Below are 22,436 nucleotides of genomic sequence, written 5' to 3'. Positions count from 1 at the left end.
TAGCTAATGTCAGATAACATTAGCATGAAATATTATAGACATTAGCTAGCTACATGCAGTGTGATTAATAAACGGAACCTTCCAGAAACATCTATTATATGCTCTAATGTATTTTTACAGTGAAATGTTAAGAGAAAAATATCTTGTTTAGGGGGCAACTTCAGATTTAAACCAAAAAATTTATATCTTGCATTTTAGACCTTAAAAATAATAAAACTGTAATGCATTTATTATGATAATGTGGCCTTAAAATAGATTTCGCTGCCATGTTATACATATACATAAACATATTATACATTTTATATGTTATTTAATGCGATTGGGTAATAAGAACCTTATAAAAACAGTATTTTATCAAATAATAAGATTCTAGCTGTGTATATTATTACATTTACTTACTATTAGACTCAGAGTTTCTATAATGTAGATGGGAAATTACCTGAAAGTGTAGATCTGATTAAGCTGTAAATGTAAATGTAAAATTCTGTACTTTAGAGTTTCGCTAGCTGGAACGTCAAAACCTGAGAACCTTATAACACTAAGGTTACAGTGTGACGCGTATCGCAGGCAACCTTTAAAAAAACAGTCAACAGTTTTCAATTCAGTCGTTAATAAGGCCATCACATTCTCAGTGGATGTTCCACCCCACACCACCAGAGGTCCCCATCACCAGAATCCAAGGCTTCTTCTGCAATCCTTATTACTTCCTCATTTACTCACTGCTTATATACTCATTATATACTCATCCGGAAGTCTTGCTTTCTTTCCGATTGCGTTTCCAGGACCTTATATCCCGTGTTTGTTTTTTTCTGATTTGTCTACAATTGCCGTCCCTAACTGCCCCTTCCTCTTGTTTTGATTGTTGACTGTTGATTGGTTGTCACTTTATTCTTGACGTTTTTTTGCTTGCCTTTAACTTTAACGTTAAATTGCGTTCTTTCTTTCTCCCTGACTCGGACCTGCAAACATTTCTGCATTCTTAACATCAGAGCACAATAGTACGAGTTATCACGCAAACGAAGGCGAAATGAACAGCCTTGTTTTTTTCCCTGAGTAATAACTGCAGACGAACCAATCAACATATGGATCTGGAATGATTGACACTTGTGTAGGTGTTTTGAAATCTGTGATATTAACTGACTCACTGGAAGCCCCGCCCTCTCTTTCCCACCTCACGTTAGTACTGTCTGGCTGGTGTTCTCGTCTCTGTCAAAATTTTCCGACTTGAAAGATTCGCTGATTCAGGTTTTTTTGGGTTCTGTAATGTGAAATAAAATGTATCAATATGTCAGACTTAGCTAACACTAGATAAATAACACCTGTTAACTAGATTTATTCTGGATGCAGTGAAAAGTTTGGGCTGAAATGAGAAAAAGACGCAATTTTCAGTTTTCAAGTGTAAGAGAAAAAATGCAGGAAACATTGACACGATAAATGCGATTAAATACAGGCTTAAAACCGTTCCGAATCTAACACTTTACGAATCATTTTAACGCTAATGATAATTAGAAGTGATTAAAAACGCTGTGTTTTCTTTACTCTCCTGCACCAGTCATGTTGGAAACACTTCACACTTCCTGATCCTCCCTCTCTCAGACTGTGCACTTGGTCCCAAACACATGGTTATAAGGGCATAAAGTAACAGCGAACATATTTTCTTATTACTGCTGTTACATTTCCAACAAACGAGCCTGAATCTGCAAGCTGTTCGTCTGAATGTTCTCACACGCTAATTAAAGCATATAGTAAGTCAGAGCGAATGCTACCCTTGAGAAATCAGCTGGAGGTGTTTGAATGCTGACAAGCTGTTCTTCATTTTTATTATTCCACACAATCCAGAAGCAGGTAGAAAGTACATGACAAAAATAGTGCATCACGCCACCTGAAATAGTGTGTGTATGTAGGCTATTCTTGAGCACTTCCCCAGTCCCTTCGCAGAAGACGGTGCTGTGTGTAACACTGAGATGTGATTCGCTTTGTAGAGGTATGGAAATAAAAATGATTAGCTCCATTTTATTTAATCCGTACTTTAAAGATTTACCACTCGAAACAGGCTGTAGGGAAGTATTTTCTGGAAGAATTTCAAAAGCAACTGCAAATTGCATTTGCAATTGTGTTTCCTATTTGTGGACGCATAAATTGTGACATAATTGAAATGCAGGTCGTGTACTACCTTTTGCATTTTCGTTTACACGAACGTACAAAGTCTGCCAAATTTCAAATGGAAAAGCAAAGTCCATTTGCAATTGCATTTCCCATGCTTTACAATTTATGACCTTGCCACCTTGAACTAGCAGTAGCATTTACCCCATTTGCAATTTCTCGAATTCCCTTTGCATTTGCATTTCTGATGCCTTGCACACAAAGCTGTCACTCAGTGTTGGGGGTGGGACTATATTTGGAAGTAACGTCAATCACAGTCGACGGCAAACGGGGAAATAGCACAACTGCAGTTGACTGTGACTGTGACTGACGTCACTTCCAAATACAAACACGCCCCATAGTATAGTCCCACCCCCAACACTGAGTGACAGGTTTCTGTGCAAGGCATCGTTTCCATTCGAAATTTGGCAGAATTTGTACGTTGGTGTAAACAAAAATCCAAACGGTGCAAACTTGCATTTTCATTTCATTTATGTCACAATGTATGCGTCCACAAATAGGAAACACAATTTCAAATGTAATTTGCATTTGCTTTTGAAATTTGTCTGGAAAATACTTCCATAAGGCTGCATAGCGACAGATCATCCACGTAGCAATGATGTTCTGTGTCATTGTTTTTCTTGAACAGTAAACTGAGATACATTTTTGAGTAAACTACCCCTTTGTTAAGCGGTTGTTAAACTTGGAGCTAATCTACAGTGGGCGTGTCCCGATGGCTTACATGGCTCTAACCTCATGCTCATGAACTCTACGCAGCCTAAATGCTTTACATTTTTACCTCGTACTCGACGTATTCCTCCTCCTCCACTTCATAGGACACCGTCTGGATCTTCACCTCATTTTCGTCCAGGAGTTTCGCCTGCGGATCTTCAGCACTGGGCGTCTCCACGCACACCTCCTTCTCTTTTTTTTCAGTGAAGGTGGTCTCACAGCACTCGCTTTTGTAGTCCTTGGCCTTGACAGTGACATCGTCCTTGTACAGGATGAAGTTGGGCTTGTAAAAAGCCTCCACTGCCAGGTGGAGGGAAGTGGCATCCAGGAGCTGAGCTTTAGCTTTACCATTTGTGGCTGTGACCCCAACCTGACCTCCAACTCCTCCACCACCACCTCCTCCGACTCCTCCTCCTCCACCTCTGCCTCCGCTGCTGGTCACAAAGTAGTTGATGATGTTCTCCTGGTACTGGCTGCTGGGGAAGTCACTCCTGTAGCCGTAGTCGGCCTTGACCACGTGCTTGCTGTTCTTGTCCAACAGAGGGTTCTGCAGCTCGCTCAGGCTTTCCATGGTACACCTTTCCACAAGGAAGTACGTGACTGCCTTACGCTCAAGGTTTAAGGAGGTGATGAGGGACGGGAGGATTGGGAGAATGAAGGAAACGATGACCTTGCCTGGACTGATGTGACGAGGGCTAATGGTGTTCAACAGGCCATGAGCTGAAGGAAGTGAGAGAGCAGGAGAAAGAAATGGGTTATTGAACACATGCAGTAAAGACTTTTAATAAGAGATGGCTGCCAGGACAGCCGAGGGAGAGAAAGTACACCCTGCTACAGTATCTGTGTCACGATGCAAAGAGAAAGTTCTGCTCTAAAAGCAGCTGAACACACACGGAGCGCATACTGATTTCCTGAAGGGAAATTCAAATATAGTTCCATGTGGATAATTAGACAATTTTGTTTAAATATCATTAGGCCACAGTGCTGGATGGGTTGTTTTCAAAGATACATATAGGGATTCTGCATTTTTTAGACAATACCAATAACTGATATGATATGAATACCTCTGAGTAATGTCCAATACCAATAAGAAGCTTCTGCTCTGCTGAATGCACAAGGTGACATGCTTTTGGACAATTCTTGTTCTCTCATTATTATTCTTTTTCAATTCTTAAACCTCAGTGCTGTTGAAATCTGGATTCTGATTGGTCAGAAGGTGTTGATTAATGCAGCTTTATATTAACGCACTTGTTCTAATACGTTATTGTTACTATAGTAACAGTACCATTTACACCGTGGACGCTTCACATAAATGAATTTTAAAAAACTTTTTTAAAAAAATTTTTTGTGCAATCGTTGATATGGTGACGTTTCCTGTAAGGGACACATTTACTTAACGTTTATGGAAGGAGTCTCCAGTGTCGATACATAAGGTAAAGATGCAACTCTATGTTTTCTAACATTTCTTAGGACAGAGGAGCTTACGCTTTTGAAAATGACTGTTTATAGCTGCTATAATGCAAGTGAGAACAGGAACTAACTTGTTTCTCTGACGTTCCCCAACATTAAATGTAACTACACATGGATAAAAAGCATGACATGCCATTTTTTAGTAAAGACAAAACACAATTGTTGGCAAACTGCTGTGGTATAAGAAGAATAAATCACTTGGGGACACGCTGTTATAGGAAAATAATCACAGTTGGGATGGTAACAGTAACTCCGCTTCATCACATGATTAATTTCCTATAACTGCACGAGTGCTTTATTCTTTATTTGGTGTAATGGTGTTAGCGAGCAGATAGCAGCCTGCTGTCACTGCAGTCTCACTGCACTATACACATCATGCCCTTTTAAGCCATTCATCAAAAAATTAACCACTTTTCAAACATAACTTCAGAAATAAAGCATTTTTATCCTCTGTACGAACCTTAACAATTTTCTCGTCACATAATCAGATTCACACGACATGGTTTCACTCCAAATGTCTTCACATGTCAGGAATACTGTGATAATCAGCCAGATTTCAATTAAATCACTTCAGTCACCCTGAACAAAATCGCTGATAACAACCTTTCTGTATTTGTGAGGAAATTGCGAGGGAGGACATCTTAATTAAACGCCAGAGCCAGCTGTTAAAAATTCATCTCGCCGCTTTAACTGATCTCGAAGGTTTGTTCAGCTTCGCACAATTCAAACAAGAAAAAAAAGTAAAATAAAAATGACAGGTAATTATTGACTACGCCAACGTTCAGAAGTCATTCAGCGGGCTGTCACTTTTCTCACGTTTGATCTGTAACTCAATTTCTGTACGCTGAATTTTTATATTTAACCCGAAACCCAATCCTTTACTCATCCTCCCTTATTAATCTCCAATAAACAAACAAACAAACAAACAAACAAACAAATAAGCAAGGAAATAAATAAATAAATAAATAAATAAATAAATAAATAAATAAATGTTTATTATTTATATATTATTTTTATTTACAATACAGATGACTCCAGCATTATTGGCGCCCTTTAAGAAAATGGGCAAAAATTATCCTATAAAATAAACAGTACAAACAAAGATTATTTTTTTACTCAACCAATTGGAGATTTAAAAAAAAAAGTCGTATGTTCTCTTTAAAACATACAATATATGGTACAGTTGTATTCAGAACATGCAATTTTTGTTTTCTAAGCAATTAAAAACCTTAAATTATTTATTTATTTGTTTGTTTATTTGTTTGTTTGTTTATTGAAACCTGAATAAAAGTCTGAATAAACATGTTACCATAGCAACCGCGCTTTTTGTTCCTAACTGTTTAAAATTAGCTAAGATAGCTAGCTGCCTGTCTTTCAGCACACCTCTGAAAGTTGCCACGTACCACCATTGGTGCAGGAAGGAGGGTGTTGCCCCGGCTGAACCTCCCCCTAGCGGCAGCTGCGTAGCATCTTAGACGTAGCAGTAGGTGTTGAGTAACTTCTGTCTAATTAATGCGATGAAGTGAATTATCAAAACTGCTGACAGTTTCGACGGCGCGTGAAGCTGACCTCAAACCGCAGGCCTAAAAGCATCAGCTGATTTAAATACCAAGCAATGATGACAAACGTTATTCTTCATTTTATTCATATTACAGCAAACGGAGCTGTTATTCAGCGTTATATGGATTATCATATACCAATTTATATTAACTAGCTAGCTGGAAATTTCCAGAAATTAACTTGCATGAGCTTGAATAGTCAAATGATTCCTCTGTTTTTTTATACTTTCCAGGTAAGTGATTCTTATTAACTGCTTCTTATTAAGGGGAGTTTACAGTTAGAAAAGCGAGATCTATTCATTATGGCATGTAAATTGTGTTTTGGACAATATTTTTGTCCAAAAAAAATTGTGTTTTCTCAAAGTAGCTTCTTAGTAGCTTGTTGTGTAGCTACTTACGTTATTTATATATATATATATATATATATATATAAAAGGTAGTTAACTGTGGCTTGGCTATTTTAATTAATGAGCAATTTGTATCCTACCAAGTTAGAATTGCAAAGTAGCTTCCCCAATACAGCCCTCTTCCACCGTACCATAACTCTCACTACTCAGAATTAATAACAGTACGTGTATTTTTTTGCACCTCGAGCCCGTGTTGTGAAGCAGGCCGATGAGTTTTGATTGAACTCTCAGCGTGAGTCACGGCCCTTTGTACAGAACTGAGTGCATCCATGTTTTCCTCTGCTTCTTTTCATCTTCTCTTTTCACTGCATTGATTCCTGTAGAGTATTGACCTGAATTCTGTATTTAGCATCCACTGCAGATCTATCACTTCCTCCCATTTGTTTCTTCGTGCAGCTCAGATGCCAGTCCTGCTCTTCAGGAATCCGAATTAGACTTAGTGGTACATTGTGAACATTTTATTCATGACCTCCAGTGCATGAAAGACAAAAACAAAAGCCTACCGCAAAACAACACAAATATATTTGCTCCCAGGATTCATTGTATCCATGGATGAGAGCAGAATAAACCGCATTTGATTGATTTAATCCCCGTGCCTTGTTAGTCCCGTTATGGTGATTTTAGGATGTTTAGCTTCTCGTAGGCTTGTTTGTATTCTGGATTGTCAGTTTAAATAGTGTGCAAGTGTCTCCGGGGGTGGAAATGAAACCACCCCAGAAAAACATGTCAACTCTGCGTGGTGTCGTGTATTATGCAGGTCACAGTAGACTTCATTTCCATTTTCAACACTTTCGTGTCTTTCAGGGCTTTGTTATTCATAAAAATAAGACCTACCAAGCTTGAGCTCTTGTCCAAAAACCAAGAAATCTGCTGTATATTTCTCCCAAAAGGGTGTAAGAGATTCAATCGTACCAGAGAAAACAAACCCATGGCTTTGCCATGCAGATGACAGTATTAAGGACAAGGAAATGGTGTTTTTTTTTTATTCTTTTCTTTCTAGTAGAAATGATACATGTTGGGCTCTAATCTCAGCCAAGTGCTTACTCCTAGTACTCAAACCTGTAGTTGTGTCGCAATTTTCTTTCACACGGATCATCTGAGAAGATCCCATTTTGGCAGGAAAAGGTGAAATTATAGATGGTGTAGCTGAAAGGAAAAAAAACGCCTGAATACTGACACTAAAGAAGTCTGAGCTAGGGATGCATCAGCTCCATTTTGCTCAGACTGAGTATAAGTACATGTTTTTTTGTACCTCGAATCCGAAACTGATAGTGAAACGAGGAAGCTACTTGGCATTAATCAATCAGGGAGCATTTCATTTGGCTCTGTTTATGCTGGTTGCTGCTGTGTGCTGCTAGCAATGAACTCCTCATGCTAGGTTTTATCTATATTAGCGGATCGGCACCTCGCGCTCATGTTTATTTTGATCGTTAATCATGAAATACGTCCAGATCGCTGTGATTTCCTGTTGTCTGTTCATTAGCCCGACGTCTTACACTAGTCTTGCATCACACAGTATCATGTTGTATCAGACGTCGGTATCGCAGCATGTTTACGAGTGCGAGTATGATGTGTGCGTGACATTGGACCTGTACCAGTATCGCTATCGATACATCCCTAATCATAACCGCATATCACCAGCAAACTGGGATCCTGTGATGGAAAATCCTATAAATACACCGTTTATTTTCCATTTCTTCATTTCTCAGATGCTTTTATTCCAAGAAAGCTACTAGCCAGGCAGTTTCAGATTAAACATCTCGCTCCAGGGCCCCACTGTGGCCCAGTGCTGGGATTTGAACAAGCGCAGAACCTTAACAACGCCGGGTTCATTATAAAATAAAAAAAAGTATTACTTTCACTGCTTCTTACCATTCATTTAGTCATGAGATACTTCTGGGAACCAGACACTGACCACTATGGTGCAGTTAGATGTGTGTTTTGTGTATAAAGTCATCTCTTAACCTGTCTAAGAGAGCCATGTGATGTCTGTGTGCATTAATTAATAATGAAAAAGCCGTAACTGGTTCTGCTGAGAGCTTTTATACTACCCCTGATTAAGATGTGTACGGTGGTTAAAGCCTTTAATGTCAATCGGGACATTTGCGTCTTCAATTTCAGTGATCAATTTCATTCTCATTCAAGGTGTCATTCCTAGACTTTTCCAGAATACATGCAGAATATGAAGAGTGTATGGAGGTGTTTTATGGTCTGTGTGAGGATGTGTTTTATGTTTCACTCTTAGAGGACAAAGAACACAATTTGTGGGCATTTTCTCATTCTCTTCTCAGTTTCATAACTTAATAACTCATTTTAAAACATAAATACCTAAAACAGTGGAAATACTGCGATCGGGTTAAATGCTGAGTTTGACCCTTCTGGGTCGAGTTTCTCAAAAGCATCGCAACACAAAGCTCACTGTTAAATAGTAGCGTGATCGATTTGTTTTGAGTAGAGTGATCGATAACTTTCGATGTTTTTGGGAAACTCAGCCCTGAAAGTGTCTCCTTTTCCAGGGAATCCTACATGCTTCATTTTTGGCCCAATTAACATTATTTATTTTTGAGATTTGTATTTATTTTACTGAGTTTTTTTTTTTTTATCTCAAAATAGTAACCCATAACTCTGAATTATATGTTTTTAAAGGCAGATATCACACCTAGCAAGTTCAACACACAGATAAAACATTGACACAAATGTACGTCTATTAAACACACCATAAAAAAAAAAAAACAGCTCTACATTTAGGCTCTTCTGAGAAGAACAACACACGACACGCTTCCTGGAGTTACAGAAGAAGAAGCCTAACCTATTTAAAGCTGGTGAAAAAGATTTTTTTTTAAATATCGGCTCTGTCTCTGAGCATTAAAGCCTCGTGTAGTCGTGACAAACAGCTCATGACTCATCCCAATACATCACACTGCTGTCAATCAACCGTTACATTTTATCGGATTTTCCTGTTTGAGATAGTCATTGAGAAATCTCTGCTTTGGACAATGAATAATTTAACACCAGTCTGTCGATAGCTCTCCTGTCTCTCTCATGCTGCAGAATACCGGAGCAGGCAAAAAGTGTCAAGAAATGCTTTCACTGCTCATTGATTACGACGCTTCATTAGTGCTGCTGAGAGGCAAGCGCAACTCACAGTGCAATGGCCTGCATAATTCCAGCGCAAGAAAGCCCAAACTGTCCCGGATGCCTTAGCGTCGAAGCTTAAGTAACTCTTCTGAGAGCAAAAATCTCATTAGGAGTGAAACCTGAAAACAAAACTTCAATAGCTTCCTTATGAGCTGCACAGGATCCTGTATGTTATTTCACATCTGATTTCTGTAACACACTCCGAGTCATGCTGTTGCAGGAAAATAATCAAGCAGAGTTACTGTTATTGTTACCGGAGTTATTGTTAACACCCTGATTATTTTCCCATGACACCATCTCGCGGAGTGTTTTATTCCTCTTATACCACAGCAGAGCGCCAGTGTAGTACTTTCTATCCATTTATAGTTACATTTAATGGTTAAAGTTAGCTCTCACGTACATCATAGCAGCTATAAACAGTCGTTCCCTCACCAGTCTCGCTTTTTTCTCTGTACTGAAGCCAAATAAATGAAGAAAAAAAACCACACAGTTTGTCATGTTAATGAGAAACCGCAAAGAAGCGAAAAACTCTTCTGTCCTGAAGATGCCGGAAAACTTAAACTTAAAGCTTTACAGATGACTGTTACAAAGTGGAGACTCCTTCCAACAATTGACTTTACTGAAGTCGTACAAGAAGATATGAATGTTAAGGTTAGAGTTAGGGGTGGAGTTTGGTTTGGAGCTACGGTTGGTGTTAGGGGCGGAGTTAAGGGTGGGGTTAGGGGTGTGGTTAGGGTTCGTACCTTTTTTTTCTTCAACATCCAAAAGTAAACCACATCACCAAAACTCATCACGCTCGCTTGTTTAAATGAATATGAATTTCTCTAGAGATCAGATCTTTAGCTGATTTCTACTAACAGCTGTTATTAAAGTGGTAAAAGTTTCTGGTGCTGAATTAAAACCCTGTGGAACTCAGATGCCTGCATGCTGTCAAACCTGGATTTTGTACAAAATAAGTCAAAGAAAAGTCACAGAGGTTATGGTTATGGTTATGGTTAGGGGCGGAGTTAGCGTTTGTACATTTTCTTTCCACATTAAGTCATAAAGTCAGAAGTCCAATGAACCTGTTTCGAATGTGTACAGATTTGTCATGAGATCAGGATAAAAGAAATAGAGTCTACCCTCAGAGCATTACTTCAGTCTTCAGGCCCAGTGTCTACTGAAATCAACATTAAAAAACAATCACACATATATTTTTTATCCAAGCAGCCTCATTTTTTAGCTGCTATTTTTCTAGATTCTTGTGTTTTTCCTCTGAAACTGGCTGAAAGGTTGTTACGTTTGAACTCTATGACTCTCTATTTGAATGGCTTCCTCAGGGTTACGCTCTAACACCTGGAACATTTCAGAGAAATTTCATATCACATGCCACGCTGATTTCAGCTATTATTTAAAAAATCAGTCAAACACTCTGAATAAATCATCCTCTCTCTCTCTCTCTCACACACACACACACACACACACACATATAGCAGAGTGTCTAATCAAGCAAAAATACTTTGTCAGGTCTGAGATGCGACCAGAATCACCACTGAATGGAAAGATGTCGTGCAGTTGTGCAGTTTTGCCGTCGTGTGCCTGCGGCTACGCAACAGTGAGCTTGTGAATATGTCAGGAGTGGGGTTTTAATCGTCCGGGCGCATTAATCATCTGGCAGCCCACACGGATAACGTCACATACCATCATTTCTGAACTCTCTTCACCGATTGCTGGTTCTGAAAGGAACATTTCCGAGAATTTGATTTGCTGCATGTCTGATTTTTTTCCAGTTGTGTTTTGGTGCATAAATAAATCTATAACAGATTTCCAGGACAGGAAGAGAACTTATGTACAGTATCCCAGCACACACACACACACACACACACACAGGATAAATGCTCAGGAATGAAATGAAGACACTTCCACTGTTGATCCATGCACTTAAATAACACTGTAGAAGTGAATTAATCGGAAAGATTTTGCTTTGCATTAGGTGAAATTTCTACTAAATGAACCTTGGCAGGATTTTATTGCATGCAAGTGGACAATCTGCCCTGCATTAATAATTATCTGCACCATCATATATGTTCATTTCAGTGTATTCAGTGAATTCTTTCCAGCACGCGCCTCTACAGGAAATAATTAGGCACTATTAAAAGCAGCAGATCATCATTAATAAATTAATTAATGAATAAATGAATAAATAAACACTAGTCCAAAGTGCAGCCAGCTCACCTTGTGACTCGGATCACCCCAGAGCGGATGAATGGCGGAATTTTCACAGCTCCATCACATTCACTGAACATTTCTGCTGCTCAGAAATCCCATTATTTCCTCTCCGGGTAAAGAAAAGAAAAAGCGCATTATAAGCGACACATCAACATATGAGCTTGTGTGTGTGTGTGTGTGTGTGTGTGTTCAGTCTTCAGTCTTCTGCAGGAGACACTCAGGAAGATCTGCTTTCCTCTCAGTGCGGTGTGCGTGTGTGTATGTCTCACACACACACACACACACACACACACACACACACACAAGCGCGCGCGCACACACACACACACACACACGCACACACACATAGACGCACACAAGCGCGCGCACCCAGCAGCTCGGTTAATAGCCCATGATCAGACAGCGCGCGCGGCTGTGCACGACTCATTGGAGGATTGGAGCTTATCAGAATTTATCATTTCGCCTGCTACACACTCAGGAAAGATCAGATCAGATCAGATCAGATCAGACTGGAGAGATCGGATAAAAGATGGACATGGTGATGGACATGGTGATGGACATGGTGTCCACACTGCACCCTGAGAACATTTAGAAATGCCAAGAGCTCTGGTATTAAAAGTTCTGAATGGTTACAGGAACGACGAGGGGCGTGGCCTTAACATGTGTGTGTGTGTGTGTGTGTGTGTGTGTGTGTGTCACGTGCATGCCAAACAAACGATTAATTATTAATCTTTTATCTATTGGAGAAACTCCAGCAAGTGATGGAGGAAGCCAGAATCAGACTTAAAACTTTTTTTTTTGAAAGAAAATACACAAGAAGCCGAAGTGATGAAAAAAGAAAGTATGAAGAAGAGGAAAAAAAGGAGATGAAGAAGGAAGGAAAGTGGAGAAAAGAAGAGAAAAATACAAAGTGTAGGAAAAGAAGAAATGTGAGAAAAGAAAGAACGAGAAAGAAAGAACTGGAAAGGAGCAAGATTTGAAAAAAGGAGAGAGAGAGAGAGAGAGAGAGAGAGAGGGGGGGGGAGAAAGAGAGAAAGAAAGAATGGAGCATAGAAAGAAAGTGTAGTATCATTTTTTGTTTGTTTATATTTGTTTTAAATATTCTTTAAAATGTGTCATTTTTATGCCACATATGATTTTACTGCATATGAAGCTCCTAAGGGGTGCCAATAATTGTGGAGCTCACTGTATTTGCACAGCACTTGTGTCTTGATTGTATATGACTATAAAAGTGTTAGTGAATAAGTAGAAATGGGAAATGTAGCATGGTTAATGAGAAAGTTTATATATATATATATTCGTTGTGTTTATTATAATAAATAGTGGTGTGTATTGCTGTATTTTCAGATTAATGGCTGAGTGTGTGCTTTGTGATTTTTATGCATTAACATGTTTGTGAGTCAGTGGTTTGTGAATTTTTTTGTTTGTTGGTTTCAGACAGGAGACGCAGCGCGACGTCATCATCTCCACGACTCGTCTGCTGAGAACACTGAGAACGACATCACGCATATTAAACATTTCCAGTTGAAGGTAAAAGCTTTTCTCGGCCGATTTGAATCTGTTTCTCAGAGAAAACGATCTTATTTTCCAAAGCGAGCTTTAAAAGCGGTGTTGGAAGCGAAGTGTCAGTTTAGCCGTCCTGCTCTCTCACTACTGTACAGGAAATGACCAGCTGACACAAACACTGCAGTCTGAAAGGCATCACAGCTCTCAGACTCATTTTTCATCATGAGCGGACGAGAGGAAAAGCACGGGTGAAAGCAAAAAGAAGGAAGTGGCTCTAGTAGAGCGTATAATAACCTGCGAGAGGAACACATTACCAGATTGACTGTCACTTCTAGTGGGGCCTCGTGATCCGTGGTTGAAACGACAGAAGTCCTAGCATACTGACCTGAGAGACACCAAATATCAGCAAGAAAGAAAGAAAGGGTTGCATCAAAAAAGAAAGAAAGAAAGAAAGAAAGAAATGGTAGGATCAAAGAAAGAAAGAAAGAAAGAAGGGTTGGATCAAAGAAAGAAAGAAAGAAAGAAAGAAAGAAAGATAGACAGAAAGGAAAAAGGAAAATAGTTAAGAAAGGAGGAATAGAACAAAAGATTTAAATGAGGGAAGAAGAATAACAAAAAGAAGGGAAAAAAGAAAACATGCATAAAAAGGAAAATTAAAAGAAGGCACAAAGAGAAAGAAAGAAAAAAAGAAAGAAAGAGAAAGAGTTGGATCAAAGAAGAAAAAGAGAGAAAGAAAGAAAGAAAAAAAGAAAGGAAAATGGAAAATAGTTAAAAAAGGAGGAATAGAACAAAAGATTTAAATGAGGGAAGAAAAATAACAAAAAGAAGGGAAAAAAGAAAAGCATAGAAAGGAAAATTAAAAGAAGGCACAAAGAGAAAGAGAGAAAGAAAGAAAGAAAGAAAGAGAAAGGGTTGGATCAAAGAAAGAAAGAAAGAAAAGGTTAGATCAAAGAAGAAAAAGAAAGAAAGAAAGAGAAAGAAAGAAAGGGATTATAGCAGAGGAACTCCATCATGTGATAAAACTCCTCTGACCAGTTAGCTAACTATCTGACCGGATAAAGTGGGGATTAGTCACAGAGCCAACCAAGGGACCAAGGGAAACTCTGAACACGATGCTACCACCACCATGCTTCACAGGTTTCTTCTGCACACCGTGAGTACGGGTAGAGTGATGAAATCCACACAGAACAGGGTAGGAGTTAAAGAGAGCTGTCAGTGGTACATGTGACAAACACCCTCCAGCTGAACACACACACACACACACACTCCTCTTTCAACTCCAATCAGTCAGAACATCTGGAAGGTGCTGCTGTCAGAATAAAAGCAGCAGTTCACTTTCAGGTGTTGCCTTTTTGTAAAATCGTTTAATATATCTGCACTTACAGCGCTTGGCCCTTCGGAGAGACGGGGCCAACGATACCTTCAGGCTCGGCTCAAACTTTTGATGAGATCCACGATCCAATTTGTTTGTGCTGAAATGCCTTCACTTGTGTTTGCTACAGAACATTAAGGCTGTAAATGAATATCTTCTCAGCATATTTCTCTCCTGTTTATCTGGGAACACAGATCAGGCTCTCAGTGCTAATTTCATGAGGCAAGCTAAGCTATTTGTGCTCTCCCACCTTATCAAAGGAGGTCAAAAAGAATTTAGCACTGATAAAGTCTGGTGTTGGAAACACTGGAGGAGGAATAAAAATGCCGAATGTTTAAAATGGCTTCGATTAACTAAGAACTGTATGAAAAACAAAACAAGTCTGATATCTTAAGCCTGGTGTTTATAATGCTATACGGCATCTACATAAGCCCTTAGACACAAATGATATTAACTAGCTTCAAGTCTGAAGCCAAAAACAGCATCCTGTAGGCCAGTATATTAACATCACGATAACAGTTACTCAGGGGTGGTGTTTATAATGCTACACAACACCTACATAAGCCCTTCCACAGAACTGACATAACTGGCTTATATGCTAACATATGAACACTGAGATATCCATTGAGATTTACTTTAGGGTGGTGTTTATAAGGCTACATTACACCTACATAAGTCCATCCTCACAGGTGACATACCTGACTTCAATCTTAAAGCTAATACTCCATTATGTGTCTTTATATACCAATATATCAGCATCAGGATAACAGAGTAGTGCTTATAAGACTACACTACACCTACATAAGCCATTCATGACAGCTGGTTAAAACCCTACATAAGGCTTGTTCTGAAAACAGCAACAGTCATAGAGAAAGCTTTCATCAATTGTCATATCCTGAGTGATCCAATTTTTTTGCTGTGTTATGGCTTCCTTTAGTACGTTATTAGAAGTGACCAAAGCAATGAAATAAATGTGATGAAATGAATTATCATTAAGGCCTTATGTATGTGTCATGTAGCCTGTACATAAACTGTTAACCTGATGTTGATATGTTGACATATATAGATACATGTTGGAGTATTTGGCTTTAGGCCAGTTATGTCAGCTGTGAGGAAGGGCTTATGAAGGTCTTGTGTAGTCTTATAAACATCACCCTTAAGTAAACTATTATCCTGCTGTTGATATAATGGCATATATAAATACATGATAGCGTAATTGGCTTTAGGCTTATAGCCAGTTATGTCAGCTGAGTAGAAGGGCCTGTAGGTGTAGGTGTTGTGTAGCCTTATAAACACCACATACAGCTTATGATGGAGTATTTGGCCTCGGGATGGAGGCAGTGGAACAGAAACAGCAGATTGAACATTACAAAGGGAAAAGTTGGTCATAAATGTTTCCACTGCAGAGCAACAAATAATAAAAGAGCAATCCAATTTGTGTAAGGTCAACCATATTGCATGTATCATTAGCTAAGAGCCTTTACAGTGCACAGCGAAGACAAATAGGCGTTTTAGTCAGAACTCAGTGGACAGCATTTGCAGTCAATCCTTACGGCAAACAAAACGTGCTCTAGCTATTAGTTAAAGTTCTGTTTTTGGAAAGTTTTTATTCAGAAGAATAAGAGCCAGGCATATCCATCCTCACCTTACAGCCTACAGAGTCAATTTTATACCCACCTTTCAAAAATGCTTCATCAAATGAGAACTAAGACGCCACAAACAAGCCATAAGTCCACAAAGTCACAGTATTTAAAGTGAGTAAACACCGTAAATATCCATAAACAGCACCCCGTGGATTAAGGAAGTGTTTTGAAGCCGTCATGCTACAAAGTGTTTTTTTTTTCCTGCATATCTCTCATTTCCAGCTGTCTGTTTCTCTCAGACCTCTGGCCATAATGCGCTCTAATTTACTCGCAAACCTGCAATGCAGTCAGAGCTGCAGCTTGGGTGTCTCAATAACTCACGAAAACGCTGTTTTTGAGAACTTTTAGTCTGTTTGTGAAACCGTTCACATGAAAAATAAAACAACTGCTTCAGTTTTTCTCATCATATATCATACAGGCTCAATTCGAGAAGCTACCTGAAAGAATTTGAGGGAGATCCTGAAATTAAACTTCCACAAATTCCACAAAAAAAACCCAACAACAACAACAATGTTGTCCTTGTAAACTAAAATGGCATTAATTTAGCGTTATTAGCATAAACCATTATCATTATAGTCATCTGTTGTAACAATGATTAGACTGAGACCTGGACAGATGTTAATGTGAGAGGATTTATTTACAACACTGAAACAAGAGTACAAGGGTACAAACCTAGATAATTAAATGTATATATCAATTTCTTTTAGAAACCTAAACTGTCCAAAGAACCCTTGGAGAACACCTGCAGAACCCCTTTTCCTAAGATGCTAGCACTAAATATAGAATAGATACTTCTACACTCTTTCGCTCTTCCCTTTTTGGGAACCTTTAGAAGTTCTCTGTAGAACCCTACAACAGAGTGTTCCCAATCATGAAATGATTTAAGTAGAACCCTTTTTGGAGGCTAAGTGGAGAACACGTTTTTCTAAGAAGTTATCACCAATTATATCTATTACTACTAACTAAGGGTTCTTCAACTGTAACTGTGAACCATTACAGGGTCTATGTAGAACCCTACAACAGAGTGCTTCCTGATCAAAAAGAGTTCCAAGTAAAACCCTTGAGGAGGCTAAGAACCCTAAACTATCCAAAGAACCCTTGGAGAACACCTGCAGAATAAGTTTTTCTAAGACAACATCACTAAATACAGTATATATTGTATAACACTACAATCCTTTGCTCATCTCTCTGGGGAAGTTTTAAAGGGTCTGTGAAGAACCCTACAACAGGTTTTTTTCAATATCAAAAAGGATCCCAAGTAGAACCATTTTTGGATGCTAAGAACCCTAAGAACTATCAGAGGAAGCCTTGGAGGCTATCGCCATCTATATATTATACTATCAAAGGTTTCTTCAGCTGTCCCTCCTGTGAAAACCTTTAAAGGTTCTACTGTATGTATATCCCTACAACAAAGTGTTTCTCTGTCTAAAATGGTTCAAAATAGAAGACTTTTTGGAAGCCAAGAACCCTAAACTATCCAAAAAAAAAAGACCCTTATAGAAACCTATACTGTATGTCAAAGCGCCGAAAGGTTCTTCACTTGTCCCTCATGGGGGAACCTTTAAAGGTTCTATTGTATGCAGAACCCGACAACAAGGTGTTTCTCTGTCTGAAATGCTTCAAAATAGAAGATGTTTTGGAAGCTAAGAACCCTAAACTATCCAAAAAACCCTTGGAGAAACCTATACTGTATGCCATAGTGCAGAAAGGTTCTTCACTTGTCCCTCATGGGGGAACCTTTAAAGGTTCTATATCAAACCCTACAACAGAGTGTTTCCTAATCACCAAGGAGCTTTTATGGAACCCTTAATTATCCAAAGAACCTTCTAAGAACCCAGTTTTTTTTTGTATTCTAACATTAATAAGAAAATGATGCTCCTTGCATCAAGAACCTATAAGACATTTAAAGCAAGGACTTAGTTCAGGATCCTTTGTGGCTCGTCTTGCAGGTGACCACACTGATGATGATGATGACGATGTGAGAGGAAGGTGATGTTCTCCAGCTCAGATAAGGGTGTCCACCGTGTGTGAGGTGATGCATCATACACACTTGAAGGCAGAGAGTGTCATGGAGGTTTCTGTAAAAGATCCACTTTGCCCCTGCACGCTCACCCCATTAAGCATTACATCTCCTTTATATGCTGCAAGGACACGGCGGTGCTCAGGCTCGACACACACACACACACACACACACACACACACACCCACACTCATCTCCCAGCAGGGTGCAGACGGTTCTCCGTGCTGTTCTAATGAAAAGCACTTCTAGTTTGTCCTGACGGTCTGTTACATACCAGTGGTACATGTTCAGAATCTGGAAGACAAGAAAAGGTTGCATTCTTGTAGTTTTGCACACGGAAGAATTTGCATGAGGTCAGAAAAAATGAAGTTGTAACAATTCTCATGTAAGAAATCCAATAACGTTATAACAAAATAACAGTAATAAAAAATGGACTGTTGCAATTTACCAATGTTTATACAAATTTATTAATCATGTGATTATCATTGCTTGTCTAATCACAATGATAGAGTCTAGATAAAAGTGTAAATGTAAACATGCTTGTGTGTTTGATATAAAAATCCCAAAATGCTCTGATTTATATTTGTAGCAGCAAGGAGGGGGCGTGGTCAAGCGTCAGCTGTGGACGGAGGAGGCGGCTTGAACCAGCTGGTAACGTGTGATGATTATCACCTGTGTGTAATCTTGGCGAGGTTACTTATATGTTGTTTGCTTGCTTTTTTTAGAGAAAACACTATGAACTAGAGAGAGAGAGAGAGAGAAAGAGAGAGAGAGAGAGATGAACTCTGTGTGTTTATGTTTGTGTGTGTCCGCGAGTAAGAAAACACTGAAAAGCGCTCGTGGAAACATTAAAAATAAAAGAAACACGAAGCTTTGGAAAAAGTGGCCTATCTTCTGAGTCCTCCTTCCCACCCACACACGCCAGGATTCTACGAAATTCTGTATACATATTTTTTTTTTTGAAAAAAAAAAATTCTCCATGTATTTAGCCCAGCTCAGGTTTATATCCTCATGCACGATCTTCATTACTGTCACAGTGACGTGACACGTGCATTCATTTTTGTCCGTCAGAGTGCTTAGTGCTTAGCCATTACACTGCTGATTATTCCGTTAGCACTACATTCAGAAGACGTTTGGGCTGCTTTCTGTGCTGAAAGGGTGTTACACAATTCTGTCACGTGTCAAATTAACGACCCAAATACAAACCGAATGAATGAAATAGGGCTAGAGAACAAAGATGGAATGACAGAAATACGCCAGCGTCTCTGTGCGAGGTTTGTGGAGCTCAGACTCAGAAAGCACAGGGATAAAAAGTCACCTCAGGAGCTGAAAATATTGGCAGAAGTTATACGTCTTTACTTGCATGGATCTGGACAGAATATTGAGGTCAGTGGGCAGTGTAAGTGTAAGCGACAATTAACTCAGGGGCCCTTTCCCTCACACCACTATTTATTATTTTACGTGACGGAATGAACAGAAATAATACTTTACTATCTTGGATGAGGGAAAAACAGTTCAATAAACAATGAAATAAAAATGACTGAAGAAGATGCTAGATATTAGCTAAGTCCAGATCAGGGGTTTCAAACTCTTTGTTGATTCTGCTCGGGCCACATCAGCATTATTGTGAGACCCTGAAGAGCCGTAATCGAAGTTTTTAAAAGATCTTTTGTATTTACTTATTTAACATATTCTATCAACTAACACCAATAATCCAGGCTCGGAGATTAGAAAAGGATCATTCTAGGAACAATGAAGGCTAATAAAAAGTATTAAAGTGTATAAACTTAATACATATATTATCCTGATTATAATTAACGTGTTTAATGAATGCATTGCTTTGTTTAATCCCATTTTCTTGGAGAGCTGCTGCTGTGATGAGGAATACGAGTAGCCAGTTGGGATGATGCATTGTTCCTGTTTCTGTTAGAAAGCTTCTCACTGGATAGCTACACTATAAACACAGAGATATGGAGGTGAGAGCCGGTGAAGCAGCTGCTGGAGTTCACTGCAGATGAAAAGTAGATCAGGATTTACATGTAATTTAAGGAGTAATTTTCCCCTATTATTTATTAACATGTTATTTTAATCTTTTTCAGTGGAACTGTCATGAAGGTATTTTATGGCAATGTTATTAATATGGAAAGATTGTTTGATGGTGCCTTAAATTATTAAATAATCAATCACTGATCACCATTGTTCCCAAAATCCAATCACTGATCACCATTGTTCCCAACAACCAATCACTGATCACCATTGTTCCCAACAACCAATCACTGATCACCATTGTTCCCAACAACCAATCACTGATCACCATTGCTCCCAAAGACCAATCACTAATCAATCACCTTTGTTCCAAGGAACCAATCACTGATCACCATTGTTCCCAACAACCAATCACTGATCACCATTGTTCCAAGGAACCAATCACTGATCACCATTGTTCCAAGGAACCAATCACTGATCACCATTGTTCCCAACAACCAATCACTGATCACCATTGTTCCAAGGAACCAATCACTGATCATCATTGTTTGCCCCCACCCACACACTTATTTATTTATTATCCACACACTTATATTTTAAACTCTCTTCTTCTCTGTATTGAAAACAACGTAAATAGTTTTTTCGTACTATGACCAAACACGACTTTTTTCTATAAGAAATAAATTATAATCTATCATCTTCTATTCTGATAAAACTAAGTTTCTTCACAACACTTCCTTCTTCATGCAACACGTGTTGAAATACAAATGATCATGATGCTTCGGTGAATATGCAAATTAGTCTGTGACATCACCTGGAAACTTTTAGACTTTTTGAGCGTGCACTCGCTACTTTCCCCTGAAAAAAGTCAGCAACACTAATCCTGCACTTAAGGAGCAATAACACGTTCTTTTTGCTGAACAATTTGATGTACAATTTGTTTACTGTTCTTGTCCATTGTCTTTGACCAATCTGTGAGCTGCACTGTTTCAAGCTCCACCCACATTACCTTATTTGGTTCTGTTAAAAGGAAACCGAGCTCACAGGTACTAAGTTACAGTAGGACTCCCTCTGTAATGGAAATAATGAGTTAAAAAGGTGGAAAAGTGCTAATCAGCCTCGTAGCTTCTAGTTGCTGTTGTCCTTTAGTGCTTTCTGGGTTTGATGTTGCCCTGGTCTCTGGATTTCATTACGTATTCGACCCAGATGACCCTGCCTGCTTGTGTTTGACCCTAGCTGTGGTATCTGAAATAAAATCAATGAGCCATATGCTTCCTGCCTCTCAGCATCCATCATAACTCATTTCTCATTATTTTGAGTGTGAAATATGTGAGATTTCGATGCAGTTTCACACTGCAGCATGGCATTCAGGTTTTAATTGGCCACTATTGCTGACTTTTAGCACCAAGGTGTTAGATCTAAATCATGTTATGTATTAGTGTGTGTTATTCGACCAACAGGAAATTAAGAGCGAAAAAAAATGTCGGTAAATGAAATTCTTTTTGATTGAAGTCTGTTAAATGTTTATATGCTAACCTGTTCAATTCTGGATTCTAATTGGTCAGAAAGATCTGGCAGCAGTGCAGCTGCAAATCACAGGTTTATATTAATGCGCTAATATTAATTCTTATACGTTCTCGTTTCTATAGTAACAGCTCATCCACAGGGACGCTTATGTGGTGGACGCTCCACATAAACAGATTGAAAATGTGTGTTATTGTTGATGTGGTGAAGTTTTCTTCCTCTATGGAGACGTTTCACAGATGTTCCACAACATTAAATGCAGCTATAAACAGATAAAAAAACGATGTGGTGATCTTTAATAAATAAAACATTAGTTTTATTATAAGTAATGGCAAATTGCTGTGGTGTAAGAGGAATAAAAACACTTATTGGAAAATAATCAACTTCAAGGTGATAACAGGAGCTCCTGTTCTTCACATCATCACACCCATCGCTGATGATTTTCCTAAAACAACATGACACACTGTTTTATTCCTTATGCATACACAGATGTTCTATGCCTTTCATTTAGCAAATTCAGAAGACGGCTTCACTTTACTTACTTTTCTCCCTGTTCGTTTTTATGACTCGTGTCCATATTATCGGTGAAATGGATGAAATCTAACAGCAGATATTGTGTAAGTCTCTTGAGAGTTGAGTTGAGTTTCTTAAGCTTTTTGTAGTTCCCAAATAAACTATTAAACACACCATGATGTGCAGCATTTATATATAAACTTATTTACTGAGAAT

At 38.7% G+C, this 22,436-nt stretch overlaps 1 protein-coding gene across 1 annotated transcript in view; it reads right to left on the bottom strand.

Annotated features, from left to right (window-relative positions):
- syndig1l (synapse differentiation inducing 1-like) overlaps positions 1-11,936 on the bottom strand; it is a 40,069-nt gene extending 28,133 nt beyond the window's left edge. Inside the window, exons 1-2 of the mRNA XM_026948143.3 lie at positions 11,663-11,936; positions 2,942-3,594 (exon numbers count right to left, since the gene is read on the bottom strand). Coding sequence (XP_026803944.3) covers positions 2,942-3,445 — 504 coding nt within the window. The 5' untranslated portion in view covers positions 3,446-3,594; positions 11,663-11,936. The remainder of the gene's footprint in view (positions 1-2,941; positions 3,595-11,662) is intronic.
- Positions 11,937-22,436: the final 10,500 nt, after the last annotated feature.

Source organism: Pangasianodon hypophthalmus, chromosome 19 (genome assembly GCF_027358585.1).
Source record: "Pangasianodon hypophthalmus isolate fPanHyp1 chromosome 19, fPanHyp1.pri, whole genome shotgun sequence".
NCBI lineage: Eukaryota > Metazoa > Chordata > Actinopteri > Siluriformes > Pangasiidae > Pangasianodon > Pangasianodon hypophthalmus.
This window is presented reverse-complemented; position numbering and strand designations above follow the sequence as displayed.